General features: G+C 45.7%; 1 protein-coding gene across 3 annotated transcripts in view; it reads right to left on the bottom strand.

Annotated features, from left to right (window-relative positions):
- The window catches only part of Golga4 (golgin A4), an 85,590-nt gene that overhangs the window by 20,441 nt on the left and 48,421 nt on the right, over positions 1 to 16,728 (bottom strand). For all 3 annotated transcript variants that reach the window (XM_051140551.1, XM_051140552.1, XM_051140553.1), the window contains 6 exons: positions 16,054 to 16,232; positions 9,953 to 10,084; positions 7,923 to 8,078; positions 1,798 to 5,960; positions 1,168 to 1,289; positions 749 to 879 (listed from right to left, as the gene is read on the bottom strand). In XM_051140551.1, the coding sequence (XP_050996508.1) occupies positions 749 to 879; positions 1,168 to 1,289; positions 1,798 to 5,960; positions 7,923 to 8,078; positions 9,953 to 10,084; positions 16,054 to 16,232 (4,883 nt within the window). The remainder of the gene's footprint in view (positions 1 to 748; positions 880 to 1,167; positions 1,290 to 1,797; positions 5,961 to 7,922; positions 8,079 to 9,952; positions 10,085 to 16,053; positions 16,233 to 16,728) is intronic.

Here is a 16,728-nt window from a genome sequence, read left to right as displayed (position 1 = left end):
AAAAATGCATTCATTATGTGTATGTGCTACATGAGACTAGATGCACCATGTGCATGCAAGTGCCCATGAATTTATGTGTACCATGTATGTGCCTGTGTGTCCACAGAACACACAGGAAGAAACTGGGCCTTCTGGAACTAGGAGTGACAGCTGTGAGCCACCATGTGGGCGCTGGGACTAGAACCTGGATCCTCTACAAGAGCAGCACAAGCTCTTAACTGCTGTGTGCCCTCTCCAACCTCCTGGCTGTATTTTTTTTTTTTTTAAACTTAGCACACAGAGACTCTGAAGTACAAGATAATATGCACTTACTTTAAATTTCCCTAATGAGTTGGAAGCTTACAAACTGCACAAAGGTGGTATTCTATATCCTATATTCCGGAATTTCACTCAACTCAGTTACATTTAACACAGTGACCAATACTATCCCCAGCTCACACATACACTGCTGACACAGGTGAACATGGCTCTTCTGGAACAACAAATGTTGATAAACTCACTTTTTCCCTCCTACACTCCACCCCGGACCATCAGAACTCTGAAATGAGTGGAGAAGGAACGAGGGTGGCTGGCTATCCTGGGCAGACCCCGGCTAAGCCGAGCCACCTCAGACAGTGACCGCTCTAGTTCCCAGACTTTCCCCAAGCACAAAGCCTCCACCCAGTTTCTCTCAGAGGAAAAGATGTCTCTACATTCAGCACGACCATAAAACACAGCTACATTTCAAAAGAGAATGAAAATAAGGTACATCAAGGATCTCCTCGTATCTTCTGGCTGTCCTTTTGAGATCATCGTCTTTTTCTGCGATCTTTCTATGCAACTGCTGTGTCTCTTCTTGGTGGCTTTCCAGAAGCTCCGCTTCCACCTCCTGGGCCTTATCTAATAAAGGACAAGGGATACACAGAAGAAAGCATGCTCATTACTAAATGCCAACACAAGTAGGAATTTCACATTTCAAATTAATGTTGATGAAATTCAGTGGAATGGGCATGGGGAGACACTGCCTCTCTCCAATGGCAAGTGAGCTCCAGGCAAGGCAGGCTGGACAAGGACCATCGTCCCTCTAGTTGAATGCATACAGCACCCAGCACAAGGCCAGAAGAGAGTAAGCTTCGACTGTAGACTCAGCCGAGCGTGGTCTCCCTGTTGGTGTAAAGCTGTGCTTACCGATGGTCTCCTTGACCGTCCTCTCTAGTTCCTGGTCCTTCTGTGCCAGCTGTGTGTTAAACTCCCGCATCAGCTGCTTCAGTGTCGACGTGTGCTTCAACTCAAGGTCTTCCTGCTCCTGTCTGAGTTAACAAGAGCGGACAGTGATGACTGCTGCCTCCAAAGAGCGAGTTGAAAAGAGGTAACGGGTTTCAAAACAGTGCATACACTGTGATCTCACTGCCATGGAACAACTTTGAGTGTGTGTGGGAAGGGTAGAGAAAACTAGAGAGATTCACAAGCTGTGAGCACCTTTGGCACTGACCCTGGACACTGGAGAGTTGCTCTCTCCCACTTCCAGCTTCTCCTCCAGACATGCATGTCACAGTCACAGGGCTGCCACTAAAGAGAACCAGCAATGAGGGCTACTCAAGACACACAGCCAGCAGTGACATCTGCCTGCAAGGAAGGGTGTGTCCCCTAAATGAACACGGAATGGCACTGCCTCCTGCCCCAAATTTTCATCTCTCCTCAGCACTTAGCTTACTAAATTTATGTAACAGTTTGGCAGGTAGAGGTATCTGTATCACACACACACACGTACCCATGCACGCACCCATGCACACACACATGTGGGGTGGGAACACTTACTTGATCTTCTCCTCCGCTTCCTGCTCACACTCTTTCTTCAGGATGTCCAGTTCCTGCTGATGCTCCTTTCTCAGGGCTCGAAGCTCTCTCTGCAGCCTGGCCACCTCCTTGCCCAGCTTCTGCTTTTCCCGCTCTGCCCCCATTAACTTTGACTGCAGGTCATTGTGATGGCTGTCTATGCTATTCCCCACTTCCAGCTGGGTCACGTGTGACTTGGAGTTTTCCTCCTCAGGACTGTCCTCCAACATTGCCGCAGATTTGTCTTTCCCATCCACCTCTTGCTGTGAAGCTTGAGATTTTTCACATTTTAAGGTCAATTTTTCCATCTCAAGTCTGTGTGCATCCTTCTCTCTCACGAGGTCCGCCTCCAGCTCTTTTATCTTTTGCTCCAGGCTCTGGCAGGTCAGCTCCTTCTCCTGGAGAGTTTTCTGGACACTGTCAACCACACTTGCCCAATTCTGCTTCACTCCTGCATTGTTTTTACTAGTTTTTTCTTCCTCGAGCTGGGACACAACTAAGGAACACGTCATCATCTTTTCTTCGAGTTCTCTTTGAAGACATCCTATCACACACTGGTCTTCCAGATGCTCGCCTCTGGTGTGGCCGGACTTTATGGAGGGCTTCTGGTCCCTGTGCTGAATTTCAGATGGAGATGCTGCCACCGCCGCCTCACCTTCCCCCTGCCCCAGCCTGTGCAGTAGCATCTCCTTTTCAGTTAAACGTCTTTGCAGTGCGCAGATCCTTTCTTCACACGCCTTCCGTGTGCAACCTTGGCCACCTGCTGCTTCTTGCTGGGGAGACACGGCCATATTTTCTGTGGATTGGGACACAACTGACATTTCTGACTGTGGAGAACTTTCTAGGATTTTACATTTTTCTTCTAGGATGTGAATTTGCTCCTCTCTTTCTTGTAGTTTTGCACTCAGCTCACTCAACTGGCTTTCTGTCTCTTTTTCATACTGCTGTTTTTTCTCTTCCATCTGAGTCAGTAACTGCCTCCTGATGGCTGCGATCTTCTGCTCGGCCTTCCTCTTCAGCTCCACCTTTGCAGCACTTTCTAACTCAAGCCTGTCCTCTAGAGCCTTTACCTCCTCGTCTCTGCTCTTCCCAGCTGAAGTTACATGTTCTAGTTCTTTTCTCATGATCCCAAGCTCGGCCTCCAGAGAGGACACGTGCTTTTCTAGTTTCAGGACCTTTTCCTCAGCCTCCCTAAGCGTGTTGTCTTTCTCCTCTGCCACCTCTTCCACGTGTTGAAGCTTCTGAAGCAGCTCCTTGTGCTCCGCGTCCTTCTGCTGGCTGTGGCTCTTGAGTCTTTCCTTCAGGGACTCAGCTTCTTTTCTCCTCTGAGTGACACAGTCCTCTAACTCAGCAACCTTTGCAGTCTGAATCTTCAACTCCGTCTCTAAGTCACGCTCCTTCTCCTCCATCTTGCTCTGCCTGTCTTGTGTCTCGCCCTTTAAACATTCAAATCTTTTATTCTGCTGATCAAGGTCTTCCTTCAGTAAATGGATCTGCTCGTCCTTCCCACTGGCTTCTTTGGCTTTTACGTCAAGCTGTGCCTGCAGGTCTTTAATAGTGCTTTGGTACTGCGCAAAACGGGGCTGTGCTTTCCGCTTCCATTCTGAGAACTTGTTGGACCAATGATCCACCTGCTCAAGAGCAGATACCTTCTCTTTACTCAGAGCGTCCACTCTCACTGTCAGGTCTCGCAGCTGACCCTGCAGCTCCAGCCGCTGCTCCTCGTGCTGCCTGTTCAGTGATGCCACGGCTGCTGCTTTGTCACTCTGGCTGAGCTCACTGAGCTCACTGAGCCGCTTGTGAAGACTGTCAACCTCAGAGTTCTTCTCTGAAAGCTCTCCTCTCAGGAGTGTCACGGCATTGATGTTTTCCGATAACTCTTTCTTCAGCCGGGTGATGCATGACTCCTTTTCGGAGGCCACCTGCTGTTGCTGGCCCCCTTCCTTCTGTAAGGCTTCTTTTTCTGTGACAAGACCTTCAATATCTGCTTTCATGGTCCTAATCTGATTTTCTTTTTCTTCCAAGTGATGGGTTAGCTGTTGAAAAGAGCCCTTTAGTGTATGCTGCTCCTCTGTCAGCTGGGTAAGTTGTGCTTCCAACTCAGAAACTTGGCGCATTTTCAGGAGCAGTGCCTCCCTGACTGTGGCCACGTGCTGTTGACAGCGGGACAGCCTAGAGAACATGGCATCAGTCCTGTCCTGGCTAATGCTGAGTAGCTCCTGTGTTTTGGCTTCTAACAAAGCTTTACTTTTCTCACAGCGACTGTCTAGCTGAGATGCTAGTTCCTCAAGCACAGTTTTGAGGCTCAAGCTTCTGTCTTCCAGGCTCTTCTTGCTGCTTTCATGCAATGACTTCCAGCCCTGGAGCTCCTCCTCTGCAGCCTGCAGCTTGCCAGTGAGCTCAGAAACCCTCAACTTATCCTTTTCTGCCAGCATTTTCAGCTCAGCTAGCTCCTCTTGAAGAGAAACCTTTTCATTCAGAGAACAACCAAAATCAGCTTCCAGCTTTTCAACTTGTGATTTCAACTGTGTTTCATTCTCTGAAAGGGAAGCAATGTCAGCCGACTTCTGTTCCAGCTGCTCCTGCAGAGCGGCCAGGACCAAGGCCTGCTTAGTGGCCGCCTCTGTCAGCCTGCTCACTTCCTGGGTCACCTCCTCTTTCTCAGACTGCACCGTGAGGATCTTCTGCTTCAGCTCTGCTAACTCCTGTTCCCTCTCCTCTAGCTGCCTCTGGTGCTTGTCCTGAAGTTCTTCAGCTTGCTGACTCAGTTTCTTTTCCCAGGACTCCATGACATCATCAAGTTTTCGCTGGTGAGCCCCAGTCAGGCTCTCTATCTGCTGCCTCTGGTTCTCCTCCAGTTTGGACACCGCGTCACTGACCCCTGCTGAGTGAGCCTGGGCCATCTCCAGGATCTGGGTGTTGAACTGCCTCTCCTTCTGGCTGAGCTCGAGGACAGTGTTCTCAAGCTCCTTTTTAAGTTTGGCTTCCTGATCCAACAGCTTTTTCTTTGTTTCTTGCATTTCTTTTGCTTTCTGCTTAATTTTTTCCATCCTTTTTTCCTGATTTTTAAATTTAGTTTCATATTCCTCATGCAAAATACTAATGTTCTCTTCTTTAGAAGACAATTTCTGTTTGAGGATCTCAATTTCTTTGGTCTGTTCTTCTCTCATTTGTAAAATAAAGTTTTCCTTCTCCATCAGGATCTGCCTTGCCCGCTCCTTCTCTGCGTTGCTGTCCTTGAGCTGTGACTCGTGGAGCTGGGCTAACGACCTGACCTCCTCCTCCAGCTCACTCTTCTGCCTCTCAAGCTGCTGCACCTGTGCTCTCTGAGTTTCTAATTCTACACACACGTGCTTTATCTGTGCTTCCATTTCAGCTGCCTGCTGGGTAAGAAGGCTTTTCTCTGTTTCCAGCTCCAACAGCTTCTGCTGCATTTGGGCGAGCTGCTCCTCATGTGCCCCTGTGTGCTTCTGCGCGGTGCTCTGTTGTGAGTGGAGGAGGTCCAGCTGGGTGGAGGCCTGCTGGAGCTCGCCAGCAGACTTCTGAAGGTGAGCTTCAAGATCTTCTATGCGAGCCTGACGCTCTTTCAGCTGCTCATCTTTCTCCTTCAGGAGAAGCCCCAGCTGATTGATTTCGTCTTTTAATGCCTTCTCTGTTCTCCGGACAGTAACTTCCTGCTCCTCACTGATGCTGTGCACCTCGCGCTGGTGCTGACGCCTCTGCTCCTCCAGCTCGGCCTCTAAAGCCTCCTTCATTTTACCTGCATCAGTCCGTAGGGCAGAGAGCTCCCCTTCGAGCTGGTCCCGGGCTTTCAGGACTTCTGACAGCTCAGAGGACAGGGACTCCAGTTCTGACTGCTTCACGTCCAGCTTCTCCAAGGTCTTTTCATTCATGTCGTGTACGTGGGCCTGGAAAAGACTCTCCTTCTCCTGTAGTAAGGCGTCTTTTTCCTGCTCTTGCTTCTCTCGGAGCTCCTCCACTGCAGCCCGGTGCTGCTGCTGCAGGCCCTCCACTTCCGTCCTGTACTTCTCAGCCAGTGCAGCGAGCTCCACACTGTGTTTCTTCTTCTCAGCTTCCAGACGGGCAGCCCAGTGCTCAGACTGAGCTCTGCTTTCTTTCAAAACGGTTTCCAATTCAAGAATTCTCTGTTAATGAAAACGGATATATTTTTACTAATACACACACTTGTTAATTAGCAATGATGTACAGGTTACTTGGGCCTAGCTAAAGGCTGTAACTCGGATGCTTCATATACCAGACCAAACATAAGGAAAGGCAGACAAACGTGCTGTGCTCAGTAATGAACACAAACTCAGCTCTGAACTTTTTCTACTGACTTGGATAATCATCTCAACTGCCTCTATTTAAAAATAAAATATATTCTAACGGGATAGCCAAAAAGAAAATAAATCACAAAAAAACAATGATAGAAGGTTTGGTAGGAAGAATGATTTCCACACTCCACATTTTTAGGTTTACAATTCTACTTTATTACTTTCATAATTTAATTTTTTTTTTGAAAATAGTATCCCATTTTCCTACCCACCAAGGCATACACCTAAAAGCTTTTAAAATTTTATTCATTATTTATATGTGCTACGAGGGGGAGAGGGAGCAGCACACTGCTGTGGAAGGCAGGGAGATCCGGGAAATGGTTCTCCCTGAACTGTGGGTTGGGATAAACTTCAAATAGCCAGGCTTGGGCAGCAAGCATATTACCCTGCGCTATCTCGGCAGCCTGGCATGTTTTGTTTTTAAAGAAGATTCTTAAACATATCTTACCAAAGGTTACTATTATCTCAAGAAATATTAATTCTTTACTGAGAACATCAGAGCTAAAAAAAAAAAAATGCTAAAAAACTAACAGGTCCAGTCTCTTGGTGGCTGGCAAGGAAGTAAAGTGCAATGCATCTCAAAGGTGGAAGTGCAGATCCAGGCTGCTCCAGCACTATCTATGACACAGTGTCACCTGTCTAAAGTGTTCATAAGGGAAGAGCAAAGACAAGCTTACAACCACGGGAAGAAGTATGGCTGCTGGACTGTTTAACAGATCAGAAGACTTAAACACCATCAGTACGTTCTTACGACAGGTAGCACAGCTCTAATACTGAGGAGGAAAAGGGCCAGAAAGCCTTAAAACTATGTCACTGAGACCATAAACAACTGCATCCCAGCATCATGCTTAGTATGGAAAAGTGGGCAAGTTCAAACATAAGAGCAGGGCATTGGCGGGCCTGCACTATAGCAAAAGCAGAGGGTGGAGTTTACTGAGGGCACAGTACATGATGACACTAGACAAAAAGGAAGGTGTCAGAACACATGCCAACTACTAAGTGAGGCCACGCCCTAGTGATCAAGAGTGGATAAGCAGGAGAAGCAGTCACTGCAGAGTGAAGAGATGCCATAAACATGGGGGGCTGGGAGCAAACCAAGAAGGACAATGTGGGAAACGAAGCCCAAAGCCAAAAAGCAATCCCATGAATACTTCTCCCAAAAGATGAAGAGTATGCACATATGAACCCCACCCCATGAGCCAAAGCTCCTCAGAGCCTGATTCTGACTGGAGAGAAGTGCCTCCATAGACACATGCGCCCCAGCTCTGGAGCCCACACAGCACATGAGTGTTAGAACGATGTTCTTGTGTGCTATGTGAAGCTTGTCTTTGAATATTCAAATGCTGATTTCTATGCCAGGAGAGCTGAGTACAGACTGGACTTTGGTCTTCTTAGGCATCATCTCTCTCAATGCTTTGTAAACACTGTTCTCCATCACCTTCTGATTGGTTGAATAAAGAGCTGAACGGCTGACAGTAAAGGCAGGAGAGAACAGCGGGACTTCTGGAGAGAGAGGAACTCTGGGAAAGAAAGAGGTGTCAGAGGATTTGCCTGTGAGACACCGAGGAAGTCACATGTATGAAACTGAGGAAAGGAAACAAACCATGTGGCAGAACTTAGATTAATATAAATGGATTAACACAGGTTATAGGAGCTAATTGGGAACAACAGTGAGCTAAGGCATAAGGCTATTATAAATAAAAATAAGTCTCCATGTCATTATTCAGAAGTGTGGCAGGCACAGAAAGTCCGCACAGTTTTACATCAACTTACAGTTCGGTAAGCCTCTGCTTCTTGACCAAGTTCCTGGAGTTTATTGTCACTCTCTCTAAGAATTGCTTTTTTCTGCAGCTCTAACTCTTCTAGAGCCAAGGATTCTTGCTGTTCTTTTTCTTGGGTGAGCTTCAAATATTCTGCTTGACTCTTTTCCTGTGCCAAAAACAATCAGTACCATCTCAATTCCACATGAGTCCTGGGCTCCACAGAGCACTCCACCCGCCGTGCAGAACCCAGGCTCTGCGGCGGTCCAGTGCAGCCAGCTCTGAGCACCTTCCATACTTAGCACACAGAAAGACCCATAGCCAAGGCCACAAGAACTTTTAAAATGAAATTAGCTGTGCTCATCTACAGATGAACTGGTGCTCACCAAGCAAGTATTGGTGCAGCAGCCACACATAGCACGTCACGCAGCACACACGGCTTTACAAGACGATTTCATACTACAGACGGACAGGTTACCCACAACCTTGACTTCAGTATTTTTAAGTATATTTTATAGAGGAAATTTTAAAAGTGTGTTGAAGTAAGAAACAGTTAGACCTCAGCGTGTATGCCTGTGTTTGTCTTTTCATCTGCTTAAAATATAGCTAATTGTATCAGCCCCTAGAAGACAGCATTGATGTCACTGCTCAAGAAAACAACAGGCCCCTTTAGCATTACTACCAGCTTCATTTATGTTCCACTTTGTTTTTTTATTTCCAGGCCTCTATTCTTATTTTATGCTCACCTACTGCATTTTAAATATTCTTATAAGCTACTTTAACTTCGTTCTGGAGCAATACAGAATGTAAATATGCACCTACATATTTGCAAGTCTTTCTTTTTTTCCTTGTTTTTCTTTTTGGGTTTTTTAAGACAGGTTTCTCTGTGTGCCTTTGCTGTTGTGCTATGTATATCAGGCTGGCCTTGAACTCAGTGATTCCCCCTGCCTCTGCTGGGATTAAAGGCATGTACCAGCACACCTGGGCACAATTTCAGCCACGCTTTTTTCCTAGCCTTGCATAAGTGTACTCTTTTTTTTTTTTTTTTTTCTTTTTCTTTTTCTTTCTGGTGGGGAGGCCTGAGGGCACTCAAAGAAAGAATAAACAGGCTGCCAAAATGAGACTTGATAGCCTATGACCATATAGTGGGGGAGGAGGTCCCCCTTGTTCTTAGACCTAGGGGAGGGGAATAGGGTGAAAACGGGAGAGAGGGAGGAATGGGAAGATACAAGTGATGGGATAACAATTGATTTGTAATCTGAATAAATGAATAAAAATTTTTTAAAAAGAAGGGGAAGGGAGGGGAAGGGGGAGGGGAAAGGGGGAGGGGAAGGGGGAGGGGAAGGGGAAGGGGAAGGGGAAAGGGGGAAAAGAAGGGGAAGGAAAAAGGGGGAGGGGAAGGGGAAGGGGGAGGGGGAGGGGAAGGGAGGAAGACACTCTGACCACAGAGGGCAGCTGCAGTCCTTCTGCACTAAATATGTTTAAAATCATACATATTACTTTATGAATAATAATTTAATATATTTTCTGGATAATTTCATACTAAAACAATTTATGGTAGCTCATATAAAAGGTTTACACAAGTGAGGAAACTTATTTTTTGTTTTAAATCTTCAAATTGCATCATTTACAGCAAAAATCTGATCTGCTTTTCTGACTATTATTTTCTTAGTTCAGTAGTTTGTTGTTGTTTTTTTTTTTTTAACTCTATTTTTTAAACATCATATGAATTCAAAGTTTTGCTCTTTAAACTTCAATTCAGAATAAACTTTGGGAGCCCATTAGTGCAGCCAGCATACTGGGCTTTGAGACAAGTGATCCATCTTTTCCTTCCCTGACAGTCTACAAGCAGGATGAGAAGGGTAGGTAAACACACTGATGAAAGCTGGGTACCAGGACATTTAGTTAGTTTCATGCAAAGTCACACTAAAATAACAAGACCTGGTTGCCTGCTCTCGTCCCTTCATATACTCAGCCCCACCTCCCCTGAGTGGACGGCAACTCTGAGGTTTACCTCTAACAGAGACAAACAGCAGCACTTACAAGAGCCATCTTCATCTGCTCACGCAGCTCCCTTTCTCGGGCCTCAAGCTCCCTGGTCAGCTCCTGCTCCTTGCTGGCTAGCTCCACTGCATGCAGCTTCTTAAGCTCAGTGAGTTGTTCTTCTGAGGTCTTCTGAAAACAAGCCAAGAGGTCAGTGAAAACGCCCAGAAAAAGCATGTAACTCCACAGCTAAGTCACCGTTTCTGAATTAACCATGCTTGTAACTTATTGAGGAGAAACACAGGGACACACTCCAAAGTCACTGTATATACAGAAGGTCTGAATATTTTCCTCTTGACTGAAGAAACTGAGGGCTGCCCTGGGTCCTCTGGGCTGAAGTTCCATGTCCATCGTCTACAGTGAACACCCATGGGTCAGGACAGGGAAGAGGGAGTGGAGGAAAGCAGGAGACGAGAGGGAAGGCTATTCTTAGACCAGACCCTCACTGTGGTCACGTTGCACCTAGCTTTCTAGGAAGGCATCATTTGTTCGAGTTACTGGCTTTGTTCATTTTTGGAAAGGAAAACTCAGTTTTATGAAAATATCAACTTTCCCTATGTAAACCTAGGGGAGGTTGTTCCGGAGACAAAAGCTTACAAGTTAGAATAGCCAACAAACAGTTAGGGTGTAATGAGACGTTTCAGTGGTTACGGGCAGGCAGTGCACCCGTCACCACTACCAAAAGAAACGGTGGGGAGGGAGGCTACTGGCAGGAGAGCAGCTCACCAGATGCAGTGCCTATCCCTGCAGCAGCCGTGCACTCTGGGGAGCCACAGACGGCCCCGGCATTCAAAGAAAGGGGAAAAAAGTCACGTGCTGAACATCCTATAGACCTATTATGGAATAAAGACAACAACACATCAGGGGCAAAGGGTACACTACTAAATACATGACTTAGAGTCTAGTAGCAGTCCCCTGGGAAAAAACCAAGTTGAATTTCAACCTTATTCCTCATACCAAATAAATTTCAGCCAGAACAAAGATACTATAATAACCAAATAAAAGCTCTGAGTATCAAAAGAAAACAAGAGGACTGGGGGAACCCAACAACAAAGCCCATACAGCATGGTGATTCCCACCGGAAGGAAGCCCAGCATTCGGGAAGCTAGAGAAGGACAAACAGCGAGGGTCTAGCTTGGGCTACATGGTGACTCCTGCCTCAAAACCAAAATAAAAACACATGAAGGACAAAACAAAAAAAATAATGGTGTCAGGATTGGGCAGGTGTGTTTCTTTCCAGTGTGAACTGTTAGCGTGCTGCCCGCAAGAGCTAGGACAGCCCCCTCTCCTCTCCCTGGACGCTCACAGAGCAGAGTGGAAACACTGTCTTTGTGAACAAGGGAAGCCAACACCTGGCTGTGGGAGTCTAAACTGTCTGTCCTAGGGCTTGTAGCAAGCAAGCCAATAATTTAAAACACATATAACTTTTGCTAGAGAAAAAGTGAATTCACTTTAAAGAATTTAGCATAAAGAAATATACAAGGGAGCCAGTCTCGACAATGTTAGTGATACTGGGAGACTGACTCAAGCAGGAGAATGTTAGACAGAGAAATCCTGAGCAACCCTTAGAATGAATGGCACCATGGCCAGCTACCAATGCAGACAGAGTAAGTGAAAAGCAAGTACAGAGCAGTGAACATAACGTGCTGTCTTCTGACTAAAGACAACAGGAGAAACCAAATGCAAGAGTCTGCCACAGGGACCCTCTTATCTCTGTCTCCCCAGCCATGGGACTTCAGGTGTGCACAGCTGCCCTTGGCCTTTTACTTGGATGTTGGGATGCAAAAACGTTCTTATAAGAACTTTTATGTTTTAAAGGAATTGTGAAAAAGTCACAGTCACCAAATTCTGCTCTGTGTACATTGGACATCACTGTTACTGCAGTTGAGCTCCGTGTGCAGTGGAGTAGAAGGAGCCGCAGGGCCAGGTGATGGGTGGGGCCAGGTGATGGGTGGGGCTCGCTCACTCACTTCTGCTTCTCAACCATTTCCATTATTCTTCACAAAATGCGCGATCCTGCCTGCTGACGTTATTTTTCTATGACTGTTTGTTTCTCTTTGCTTATTTCTTAAGCTGGCTATCACACAAATAATTGATACTTATTTTTGTTTAAAGTTAAGTGTCTCAACGTAATCTTGAGCAGTTTAAGTCTACTGTTAAACGTCCATGTTACTTTGTCTTTCTCCCAGCAAACATCCCAGTGACACTTGCACTTTCTGGCTTTCCTCAGCTCCAGCTTCTCCCTCCTGATCTTTCTTGGCCCCGTCCCAGTGGCTCAGTCCTCTGGTTGAATCCCCTACTTCCTCCTCTAACTCCTCCTGCCCTGGCTGGCAGGAAGTCCAGCCCTATTCTCTCCCCTTCTGGTTGCCTGGCTGTAAAGTGCTTTATTGGCATACCAGGGAGCAATTGGGCAGTAGTGTTTACACAACATTGAGAGAGATCAGCATTTGAACTACACAATAACCTTATGCCTACGACTGCCATGTGATGGTAAGGATGCTTTTGAGAAATGTTTTTTTTAATATCATATTTGTGGGAAATGTAATCTTAATTATCTTTTTTTTTTTTTTCTTTTCTATTTAGGGGAGTAATTACTCTGAGTGTGAAGTATCTTGGAACCTGACAGCTGGAGAACAGACAACAAGCTCCTTACCCCAAGGTAATCCACTACTAATCAATTCATTAGTCATTTAAATCTACTAACTACTAGATCTCTTACTTAAAAGGCAAACAGGTTTGCCTTGCTCACAGACCTCACGTAAACACACAAACAGGCTCAGATGCCTTCTCAGGCCTCCTTACGCTTATAAATCACGCCCTGGCCCATTCTCCTAGAGACGCTACCACTAGGTATACATGCAGTCTGCCTTGTTACCAGAGCAACAACAACAACAACAAAAGTCCCCAGTGTAGCCTTTTACCATTGCTTTAGCTAAAGGTCAATGTCTGCTCCCAGTAATTTCACATATGCCTCATGATAAATAGGAAAACACCTAAGGATACATAAGCTTAAGCTGTGAGGACCTAAAGAAGTATTCTATGGTCTAACAAATACAAGTGAAACCCTAGGTCACGCTAAGATGGCGATGCTGCAGGCCTCTTGCCATTGCTGTGCTGCTGTGGTATGGAGACTGTTCACAGTGTTGACATTAATCATTGGAGCTCTTACTTTACTAATCTAATACTGGTTGGAAAAAAAAAAAAGAAAACATTTCACTATGTGGAACACTATCACAGGCCCACGCTCAAGATTTTAAATTTCCTTTAGTTTGCTTGTTAAGTTCACCCTTAAAATGGTTTCTTGTTGTGCTGAGTGTGTATGCATCCAATGTTCTGGACAGATGGACAACGTCCTTTTTCCATGGTGTGTAATCCTACTGAAAGTCAAGGTCAAGCTTCTGCCCTTCTACTTCATGGAAGGTTCTGCCTCCCCTGAGCTCACCTTAAAGAGTGTTTGTGCTGTTGACACAAAGACGTGTGTCTACTGCCTTTTCCTACAATGTGTACTTCAGTGAAGACTGCAAACAACGGTGATGCTAACATGTCTGAAGTTTACCTCCTTGTAAACTTAAAAGGGATTCTTGTAAGCTACAGGAAACCCGCCTGACCCACCTCTCAGATGAGTGCTGCCAATCACCCTGAGTTTCCCACCTATGGCCTATTTCAGAGGGTGGGATTCCTCCCCCTTTCCATAGTTTTGGTCTCCTCTCCTCCAACTACAAGACTATGGGTCCAAAAGCTTCAAATGTACAGCTAAAACAGAATTTTCTCCTTAACCTATGTGACTCTGTCTTCTGCCCATATATATGTTCCAGAATCCTGTCAGGTGCAGATGTTTTCTACATCCAGGACCACACGGAAGCAGCTGTCCACAGGTGCTCCTGTCTAACCTCACAGATTGTACCAGCTGAACCTGCATTCTCCCTCCTAGCCACAGATGATTTTAGATCCTGGAAAGCAAAAATAAAGTCTGTTCTTCCTGGACTTGGCCAATATTTTAGTCTTTTATGGCTAAGCCATCTCCCCAGCCTCATCTCTTGACCTCCGTCATATGGCCATATCATTATCTTCAAAATAATTCATAAATTATTACAACGTTGTTAGATTCTATAGTAATATTAACCACATCATATGATCACTTACAAATAAAAATATACTGGAATTCCTCCAAGATTCTCATGCTAGGACAGCCAGAGGGATGTCTGTCTCTGGGAAAGAGATGTGCACTAAAACAGATCACCCTACAGGAGGGATTGCAACTGAGACAAAGACAGTCAGTGCTGGCTGGGACCACGCTGGGCTGGCACTTCATGACTAGCTCTGGTTCTCTACCGAAGCCTTGACCCCAAGATCTCCAAATCTGTCCCCTTTGAATGTGGCAGCATTCAATAAGTCTCTCCTTTTTGCTTTTCCTCATTTTTTTAAAAAAATTACAAACAGTCAGAAACTTTGGGCCAAGGCTGTGTATATCCAGTAACAGACCATAATTAATTGATACTTTTTGAGATGTTTAGTCTCATAGAACGAAGTGTGTGAAAATTATTTAAATTTCTACCTGCTGTATCCTTATTCACAGTGTACTTACACAGTGTCCCCTCTGCACTAATAAGTAAAAGCCACAGACCTTTCTAGGTCATTGTAAGACACACGCTGTAGATCTTACGTCTTCAATCCAGCCTCGTGATTCACAGACATGCAATTTTTAAAATTAATTTTAGTGGCCATAATCAAACACCAAGAATAGAAATGAAGACTCAGTAAATGAACAGAATAAAATGGAGAAATCGTCAATTAAGGCAAATATGAGATGAAGAAAAAGGGGATGGAGCTTGGGACAGGGATCGGCACTACAATTACCTGTTCACTTGGCTGGAAAAACTGGAAACCTATGGGATATTGAAATTTACTTATTCTTTCTTTTCCTTGTCCATCTGTAGTGTGTGTGTGTGTGTGTGTGTGTGTGTGTGTGTGTGTGTGTGTATGTGGTGCTTGCACATGAGTGTGGGGTGTGGCTGCCCACGTGCACACACATGAAGGCCAAAGCAGGACATTGGGCGTCTTCCTCTCTCATTCTATAACTCCTTGCCTTTGAAACAGGGTCTCTCATTGAATGAGAGCCTTGACGTCTGCAGTTTATAGGCTGGCCAGGCAGCGCTCAGAATCTGCACATCCACAGTCTGCCCGATTTCTCAGTTGGACCCTCATGCTTGCGGAGTAAGTGCTCTCACCTGCTGTTTTTTGGTTCAGCCCCAAACTTCTTATTTGCACAAGACAACTTTATGGGCTGCACGATGGCTCAGCAGGTAAAGGGCCCTGCTGCCAAGCTGCCAAGCCACCAAGCCAGATGACTTGACATCAGTCTATGGAACCCACATGGTAGAAGGAGAGAGCCAACCCTCTCAAGCTACACTGAGCTCCACACATATACTATGCAACTTACACACACTCACACTTTTTTTTTTTTTTCCGAGACAGGGTTTCTTTAAAGTAGCCTTGGCTGTCCTGGACTCACTTTGTAGACCGGGCTGGCCTCAAACTCACAGCGATCCACCTGCCTCTGCCTCCAAGTACTGGGATTATAAGTGTGCACCACCACACTGGGCCATGATAATTTTTAAGTTATAAAAAGATAATGTTTTATAAAAATTACTAATTTTGAAAATATTATCTATTTGTATTTTTAAGAGTAACCAGAGCCTTGATAATTATCCTTTAAGGGTCTGGTAACTCAGTGGTAAAACAAGTGTTTAACATATGTGAAGCCAAAGGTTTGATCTCCACCAACATCTAAATACCCAGTCTCGGTCACATACTCCCAAGCTAGAGAGGCGTCTTGACAGAGTGTGCACGGAAGCGGACAAGCAGTCCTCCTTCAGGAGCCTCAGGTCGGAGCCAGTAAGGAACATGCTGACTGGAGAGGGGCGAGGTCTTGAAGGACGCAGAGACCTGTCTAAGTGTGAACCTCTCTGCCAAAGTGCTTTTTCACTGCACCCTGAGCATCATTCAATGCTCAGGGTCTAAAAGACAAATGAACTCTTTCTTACATCAGGGGTCTGGGGAAAGAGCATCAGACTGAAGCCATTCGGCTCAGTCAGCCTTACTTCCACCGTGCTGATGGCCTCCTGTCTCACTCGACTCAGTTCCTGCTGAAGACGGAGGCGCTCCTCCTCGCTTGCTCTCTCAACAGCCTTCATCTGTTCATCCATCTCTGCCTTCATTCTTCTCTGTGCTTCTTCAGTTTTTTGGGCTGTACTCAAGGCTTTTTCAAGTTCCTCAAAAGCTATGAAAACAGCAGAAAATAAGTATCTCAAGAAACATTGTCATCGGGCTGGAGCGATTCCCAATCAATGCACAGACTCTAGGAGCAGCTGCAGCAGGGCAGTTAGAAGACGCATTGCTGTTCTAAGCCTGAAGAAGTGCACGTTACTAAAGCCAGTGTTTTGCTGTTGCTGGATCCTGGAGTGGGATATTACAATTGCTTACATGAGCCTAAGTTCAAAACTATTAACATGTCCCTGCTCTGCCCACTAAGTATCCTACAGCTAACAAGTTCAACAGACACGCCGGGCCACCACTTCTGTGTGCTGCAGTGTCAACTGCACTGTTTGCTCTACAGAGCTTAGTTTCTCTGTCATCAGCAATCAGGTCATGCCATATGTACTCACTAGGACTTGTTTCTTTTTGTGTTTTGAGTCAGGGTCTCATTATGTAGCCCAACTGGATCTGAACTTGCAACATTCCTGCTTCTTCTTCCTGAGTGCTGGGGTTACAGGCAT

Source organism: Acomys russatus, chromosome 32 (genome assembly GCF_903995435.1).
Source record: "Acomys russatus chromosome 32, mAcoRus1.1, whole genome shotgun sequence".
NCBI lineage: Eukaryota > Metazoa > Chordata > Mammalia > Rodentia > Muridae > Acomys > Acomys russatus.
The sequence above is the reverse complement of the archived record's forward strand: the minus strand, read 5'-3'. Positions and strand labels throughout refer to the sequence as shown.